This window comes from Aotus nancymaae, unplaced genomic scaffold (assembly GCF_030222135.1).
Source record: "Aotus nancymaae isolate 86718 unplaced genomic scaffold, 86718_ANA_hifiasm-v0.15.2.pri h1tg000046l, whole genome shotgun sequence".
Classification (NCBI taxonomy): Eukaryota; Metazoa; Chordata; class Mammalia; order Primates; family Aotidae; genus Aotus; species Aotus nancymaae.
Genome location: NW_026988460.1, coordinates 28,787,139 through 28,795,370, shown reverse-complemented (window position 1 = coordinate 28,795,370; position 8,232 = coordinate 28,787,139). Strand labels below are relative to the sequence as shown.

The window sequence follows — 8,232 nt, the reverse complement described above, 5'->3', positions numbered from 1 at the left end:
CTTCATTTTGTTTCATTAATCTACTTGACTATTGCTAACTTATTTGTTGTAGCTTTATACTAGATCTTAAAATCTGGAAGTGTAAGTCCTCCACTTTATTCTTCTATAAGATTTTTTGGATATTTCTGGCTTAATCTCATTATAAGTATCAGAAACAGATTTTCTTTCATGAAACTAGTGAATCATTAGTCAATTTAATGAATGTTAGAGGTGATTAAAACTGAAGAAAGAAATTAATCTTCAAAGTGAAAGGTCATACCAAGTGTGTAGCAGAACAAACCACCATATAATAAAAACAAATCAAAATCACATTCCAAGGACATGTCAAAATATGAAAAGATGAAGAAAAATTTGTATTAGTTACATGGGAAAAGGAACTATTTATAAAGAAAGATTCTGATAAAAACCACAGTTCTCAGCAACAAAAGTGGAGTCAAGAGATTAATGAAATATTATTTTCAAAGTGCTAAGATCAAGTAACTCCGAACCTAGAATTCTATACCCAGCCAAATTGTCAATCAAAATTGAGAATTAACTATGTTTTTATATATAAAAAACTTTCCAAACTTTCCCATGTACAGATCCTCAGAGAGTGATTAACAGAATATAAATTATAGAATTATATGAATTATATATTATCAAAATTATGGAATCAAAATTTTAAACGTTAATCAAGAAAGAAATTGTGTAAGTCAAAATGCAACAGTTGAACACAGTCATTAGTGAAAGCTGTTAGTAAGTCTAAATAAGTATGAGTTAAAAAATGATAAAACAAGATTAAAGTAATATTACAAACATTAATATAGGATGTTAATATAGGGGAAATTAATATAGGGGAAATATAAAAGGATAATTTGGTGTGTGTTTGAATTTTGTTTTTATTTTTTGCATTTTAAAATTATACTTTAAGTTCTGGAATACAAGTGCAGAATGTGCAGGATTGTTACATAGATATACATGTGCCATGGTGGTTTGTTGTATCCATCAACCTGTGATCTACATTAGGTATTTCTCCTAATGCTATCCCTCCCCCAATCCCCCAACCCCTGACAGGCCCTGGTGTGTGATGTTTCCCTTACTGTGTCCATGTGTTCTCATTGTTCAACTCCCACTAATGGGTGAGAACATGCAGTGTTTGATTTTCTGTTCTTGTGTTGTTTGCTGAGAATGATGGTTTTCAGCTTCATTCATGTCCCTGCAAAGGACATAAACTAACTGAAAGGATAATTTTTAAATGGTGCTAAGAATATTGTTTCCATGAAGGGAGAATATAGCTATTGATTTACTAATTTAAGGTAAACAAATATGAATGAAATAAAATTATTTATTGAAAGATAAGGACTGACCAGGCCCATTGGCTCATGTCTGCAATCCCAGCACTTTGGGACGCTGAGGTGGGAGGACTGCTTGCACCCAGGAGTTTGAGGCTACAGTGAACTATGATCACTCCACTGCACTCCAGCTGGGGCAACAGAGGGAAGCTCTGTCTCAAACAAATAAAAAAAAAAGATAAATACTGACAGCAATACTAACAACTCAACAAAAGGCATGTATGATAAGGGTGGTCTCAGACAAAATATGATTCAAGGCAAAAACCATTTTGAAGAACCAAGGAAAGCATATCAGGCAAAGTTACGGTGTGGAACATTCAAGTGGTTAATTGAAGAACCCTGAATGTTAATGCCTGGACTATTTTCAGAGGCCTGGGGAAAGGTAAGGAAAGCAAGAAGGAATGTCAAAGTCTTTGCAGACAATTGGGAGTCACGACCATTCTGGGCTGAACAGCAGGGAAGGCACAATGCCATCAGCACCCAGAGGCAGCTGGGAATCTTAGAAGTGCCCGCTGCTGGTCGTCTGGGACGATCGGTTGTGTTGTATATATTTTACAATGTCTGCTTTGGGGCTTCTTGTCACCTGGATAAGCAAATGGATTTTCTGGGTCCCACTCATTGCATTAATGTGGGTCTCCCAAGGTGGTGTGAGGATGAAATAAGCAAATGCGTGAGAGGTGCTCAGAACAGAGCCTAGCACAGATAAAGTTTCCCTTAAACGTTAGGGGATGGGGGTACTGGGAGCTGCACACCCGAATGACCACACTCGAAGTAGCATGCACGTTCAGAAGGTTTGACTTCTCTTCCTGTGGGATGGCCCAATTGCTTAAGCTTCAGACTCAGCAAACGCAGGATCTGCCCCAGCTGAGCACACTACTGCTTCTGATGAAAATTGCAACAGCTGGCGGAGCTTACTTGCCCGGAAGTAAGCTTCTCTTGCCCCATCCACAAGGCCCTAGAAGGCGGAAGGAATAGGCGATCTGCTGTCTGACTCTACGTTCCCCCAAACGTCCACTCTGCTTCAGCCTCACTGGCCTCCCTTCTGGTGCTGTGGGCCTCCCGTCCCCTCTACCGTCAGCTCCACTCCCCTAGCACGGCTGGGGCCCACCCAGTGTGGAGACTCCACTGAAAGCTACTGCCTCCAGGCCTCCTCCCCAGGCCTTCAGACCCTGGTAACACCTCTGCGCTCTTGGCGTAGCGCTCAACCTTCATTTCTGGGATAAGCAGCTGACCCAATCAACCCCATTGGCGTCTACACCTTGGAGACTGAGTCCTGAGACCTCTGCTGACCACCGCCTGGAGCCCAGGCCGCGCTCCACAGCTGCGCGCTTTCGGGTAAAAGCCTGGGACGGCGCTCCAGTGGTCTCCTGCCGCCACCTGAACCGGGGACGGCAACGCCTAGGGAGCCCCAAGACCTCTTACGAGAGCTTTTCAACTCTGTTGACAAACCTCAACCACTCCAGGGACTTCGCTGGAAAGAAACGTTCTAGAAAGACCAAGTGCGTAAGTCACAAGAGAGAACAAAGTTACCCTGATGGGATGGCCGAGGGGGCTCTGGGGGGCTGGAGGGGTGGTGGGGAGGCGAGGGCCTGAGGACCTTCCCTGACACTATCCTCTCCGCCCTCTCCCACCTGGCTCCGGGCATTTCCCCTCTTCTCCTTCCCGCCCCTTCCCTCCTTCTCTCGCAGTTCAGTGGGCCTGGAAGTTTCTGCCTCACACCCACCCTATGAGACAGCTCTCACCAACCTGTTCCCCTCAGCCTCGGGCTCAGCCCCTCCTGCCTGCCCCCTCGCAGAATCATCCCTCCACTCTCTGCAGCTGGGAGGTGTGGGTAGAGGCCCAGATTAATGTGGTCTCTGTTCTGCCCTGGGGACCCGTGTCCTGAACATTTTGCTCCCAGGCCCGCCCTAGGGGACCCAGATGAAGTCAGTCTGGCTCCTTCGGACAAGGAAATCGGGTTTTGCATTTTGATACCTGTTGCCGACTTGAACCCCCAAAGAGTAAACAACAAAAACTAGCATGTTTTTCTCCATATCCTTTGAAAAACCAGTATAGGGCTTTATTCTCTAGCAAATTAATTGTAAAAATCAAAGTTCCATTTTTGTAATTTGATTTTTTTAAACGTGGTCAAGTGTAACATTTTTACATGATTTTGCGTAGCGGATTCTGTGGCTTGCTTGTGGTTGCCCTCGGGCACGGTTGTTGAGTACCTGCCGTGGACTAGCAAGTGCTGTCTGTATCTGACGTGATTAGCTCTGGTCTGCCACATGTTGGAGACAGCCTCCTCTATTTTATGGTTTGTCTTTTGATTTTGAACATGGTAATTTTGTGGCCTTTTTTTTTAAACCAGACATTCAATTTTAAAATAGCCAGTTTTATCTGCCTCTATTTTCTGGTCTTAGTCTCATGCACAAAAGGCCTTTTCCATCATATTAAGTTTTTGAGAAACTGACTAGGCATTTGTACATGTTAACTCTTGCAGGGGTGTCCAATCTTTTGGCTTCCACAGGACATATTGGAAGAAGAAGAATTGTTCCGGGCCACACATAAAACACACTGACACTAAAGACAGCTGATGAACTTAAAAAAAAATCATTAAATATTATTTTAAAAAATCCTGTAATGTTTTAAGAAACTATGAGTTTGTGTTGGGCTACATTCAAAGCCATCCTGGGCCGCAGGTTGGACAAGCTTGCTCTGAGGACGTTCTGAACTTGCAAGGGTATGCGTATCACAGGCCAGAAGTACATACAATGTGGTGTGCTTTCCTGGAACTGAACTTATTTTCCATCTAGAGCCCACCTTTGGGCAGTTGGGGAAGAGGAATTTCCTCTTCAGATGGGTACCTGTGGGCACTTGAGACTTTCTCAGTGAATTCCAGTTTCCTCCTGCCCCCTTTTCCAGGAGTTGCTCCTGCAGTCTGGGGCCAGGGTGTCTTTGCCTCAAATTTCTGAGTGGGCAGTTTGGTCAGTGGTCCACATCTGTCCTGCGGGCATCTCAGCGGGGCCTCCTCCCACTGGTCCTCAGCTTCTGTCCCTGCAACCATTTATGAAACACTAAGCTCCTTTCTTGTCACTGGCTGTCATTGTGTGTCCTTCAGCTCCCTCAAGAGGACCCTCCCTGGGGCTGCTGGCTTCTCCTCCACCCCAGGTCCCCTGCCCATTCGGGAGGATATGAATGCTGCTTCAGCTACACAGGCCCTCTGCCCTGACTCTGCCTAAACTTCCATTTCAGAGCATCAGGCCACACCTGAGTACCTCTCATGGTCCAGGACCCCAGCCAGAATAAAGAGCCCTGGCACTGTCTTCCCTTAAACCTGTCCTCCGGCCCGTGTGTCAGAGAGGAGGGGGAGCATCACTGTCAGATCTCCAGTTTCCCCTGTGACTGCATTCTGCCTGGTTAGAGGAGAGGAGATACACCAGACCCACTCCACTCACACAGATGTAACTATCGGAGAGCAGTTCTTTAGCACACCCCAGTTTAAGCCAGAAACTTGAGCGTCTGCCTGGCACTGTCCTCTCCTCCTCCTTACAACCATTTTTCTTCCTGTCCCGGGCTGGGTTTCTTCCATCTGTGGTCCACCCTCTGATCTAGAGAGGCTCCTGAAACACGAAGCTGGTAGAGCAGCTTCTCAAAGGCTCCCTGCCATGCTTGCCCTGAGGGTCCTGGCAGGCGTTCTGGGGCACCTTCATGATCTGACTGGTGTCCCTGCCCCCAGGAAGTCCCTCCCTGCCCTCACTTGTACCCCGAAAGGTTTCTCAGTGTCCTCATCTGCTCAACTTCTGACTCCAATGGGCAGCCTCCCTCTAGGCTCTGCCAAAAGGACTTTGGAGACACCTGACTGGTTCCTTCCTTACAAGTTCCCCTTGTTCACCTGGCTGGAGGTTGTGGGTGTTGACAGTCAGCTGTGCCTCAGTCTCCTCCATTCCATGCTGCTCCTGACCCCAGCCCTCAGGACCGCGGGGGTCCCGACTGCACCAGCCTCTGCTCCTTGATGCTGGGACTGGGTGTGCCGTCTCCTGGCCATAGGACCCCTCCACCATCTATGCCACATCCTTGTCACCTATGTCACCTAAGGCAGTCAAAGCATGTACTGGGCACCAGTTCTTATTTCAGAAATAGCTCCAAATTTCAAGGCGATTCCTCTGGAGACCTTTGTTTTGGGGAAAAACACCTGGTGCTACCTGGTGTGCCCTCTCCTTGACGCTGGGTCCTTGATCATCTCTTCAATTCCTTTCTATCATGTCCTCACTGTGTCAGGTGTGGGTGCTGAATACACCATTGAGAACATTCCAGAACACTCCAAAAACTGGCAGTCAGGCCTTGTGTTCAGACACTGCATCTTTTGAAGGAAATGTTTTGGGAGGTCTTACTTTGTGGGGTGAGTGTCTGTCAGGGATGAAATGCTCCAGGACGACCTCTCTCTGCTCCTTCAGCAGCCCCTGCGCTGGGGTGGCCCGCTGTGGATTTCTGGCTTTGCTGTTCCTTCATCAGTCAGCTTGGGGGCTTTGCTGAATCTTAACTCTCCCTCCAGCAGGTCTCCAACAGGGTTGGCCATCCGTACTGTCCAGTCTTTGGTATCTGACTTGCATAGAGGGAGGCATGAGGAACCGAATTCAGAACTTGTTTAGATGTCCCTAGCAAATGCCTCACAAGGCAGCTGTGCACCCCTCCCACTGCAGAGGCCACTCATTCCTACCCAGGATGCCCTGCTCCTCATCCTCCCTCCAAGATGCCTTCACCTTGGCTCTTCTATTACCTCACCCCTAGTTGTTCCCCTCTTCCCAGCCCTCCTGAGCGACCTGGTCTCCCTGCCCTCTGACCAGCTATCTGCCCACCCCACAGATACTAGGAGTCCCTTGAGGTGCGTGTGGCCTCAGCTTGCAGAGAAGCACGCTTGCCGAACACTTCGGAGCTTTGAAGGGCACAGGCCATCTAAGATGAGCACAGGTGCATCAGAGAAACAAGCAGAGCAGAAGGTCTGCCGTGCCTTCCAGGCCTCCAAGGAAGCCCATGGGACTCTGGCAGCCATGGCCCCGTGGGTGGCTATGGGCTCTACCTATGGCTCCTGCACCTGCCTGGGAGCCCAGCCTGTAACTGACCCGGCCCTCTGGCCTGTCATGGGGACTTCCTCTGTCGTCTACTCCTGGATGGGATGTTTTCCTCAAGCTTACCCAGCCTTCTGGGCTTACCCGTGGGTGCTGTATGGTGGGTATCTCTGGATGGGGTATCCCCCTCCAGCTGCCTTGGTGCCTTCAGTGTGGCCATATTGGAGGGGCACCTCCAGCTTTGACCCCCTCGTGAGAAGTCTGTACCTGGATGCCTTGGCCCCCAACCTGTTTCCTATCCCCATGGGATTCCCACCCAGCTACTCCTTGGCCTCTCCCACTCTGGGTGGGGCCATCTCCAGCCACTGTCCCCAGGTGGGATGCCAGACTCCAGCCAGCTCAGCCCCTATGGCTGCAGTTGGGGAGCTATCCAGAGGAGCTCCCTACTTGAAGAGATGCCAAGCCCCTCCCTCAGAATGGGCCTCCAGGTTCAGCATTTGGGCACCTTTGCCCCACTGCAGCTCAGAGCTCCGCCCTCTGCCCCCCTCCCCCATTGAAGATTCTCAGTCAGACCCCGGCTGCCCCCACTCCCCCTCCCCCCGGTCACCCTGCAGGGCCCGCCGCCGCCTCTTTGAGTGCTGATCAGCTCTCCAGACCCACCTAACAATCAGAGACAAGTCTGGTGTGGACTTTTAGTTTTTGGAAGAGTCTCAGAAGTGAGTTGTTTGCTATTCTTCAGTACAGAGCACACCTCCTGGACTCATGCAAGGCCCCTCTATTTGGTATTTCTCTTCACTTTCTTGTTTTTCTGTTTGCTCTTCAACCCTGATACTGGCACCTTTTCTCCTCCCCAGACTGTCCTGGGCCAGCCCTCTAGTAGATTTGCTATAAGTCCTCAAATGTGCATGCATGCAACCTTGTAAAATGAGCATATTTAAGCTCAACCCACCGTGCAGAGGTGCTTAGTTAGAATAACCCTCCAGGTTCAGTATTTGGGCACCGGCACCACCCTCCAGCCCAGGACTCTCTCTGGCCCCTCCTCAGCAAAGACCCTCAGCAGGACCCCCGCATCCCTGGCCACACTGCGGGGCCTGCCGCTGTCTCTTCCAGCACTGGTCTGTCCTCCAGGGAACCACACACTTAGGCACTTTAGAACCCATGGAATCCAATGAGCACTTGCTGTAGGCTCTGCCTAGAGGCTTCCAAAACCTGTTTGTTCCAGTTTACACGGAGTGGGAAATGCTGACTGGTTCAGAGCGCGGTGCCCTTGAGTCCTTGTGGGTGTGCTTTTTTCACTCCTCACCCCCTCAGCACCCTCTGGGGTAATGCACACACCAGTAAGATGTACGGCATATGTTTTTAAAAAATTTAAATAAATGATACTGTGCTATAAATCATGTTTTCTACCATTTTTCATTCATTAGTTTAAGGCCTAGCCATATCTGCATATATGTGTAGTGTATTTGGAGTTTGTTTTCAAATTTATTGGCATGTTTTTCATACCACTATTTCTTACTATTGTTATGGGCTGTATTCCATGTTACTTTACAATTTTATTGTGTTTGTTTACAACTTGATGTTGCGGGATACGTACAGGTAGGAAAATGGTTACCGTAGTGAAGCAGGCTGACATCTGTCATCTCACAGTTACATTTTTTGGTGACAAGAGGAGCTAAAATACACTTATTTGACAAAAACCCCTAGTACAGTGCCATTTCATTAACTTTATTCCTCATGCTGTACGTTAGAGCTGTAGGCTTGCTCAGCCTACGTATACTTTGTATCCTTTGACTCACATATCCCAGTTCCCCCACTCCCAGCCCATGGAGCCACTGCTCCATTCTCTATCTCTG

At 48.3% G+C, this 8,232-nt stretch overlaps 1 protein-coding gene across 1 annotated transcript; it reads left to right on the top strand.

Annotated features, from left to right (window-relative positions):
• Positions 1-2,689: 2,689 nt before the first annotated feature.
• PRR23E (PRR23 family member E) lies at positions 2,690-7,773 on the top strand. Its single transcript, XM_012475784.2, has 2 exons — positions 2,690-2,834; positions 6,177-7,773. The coding sequence occupies exon 2, from the start codon at positions 6,272-6,274 to the stop codon at positions 7,019-7,021; it is 750 nt and encodes a 249-aa protein (XP_012331207.2). The 5' UTR covers positions 2,690-2,834; positions 6,177-6,271; the 3' UTR covers positions 7,022-7,773.
• Positions 7,774-8,232: the final 459 nt, after the last annotated feature.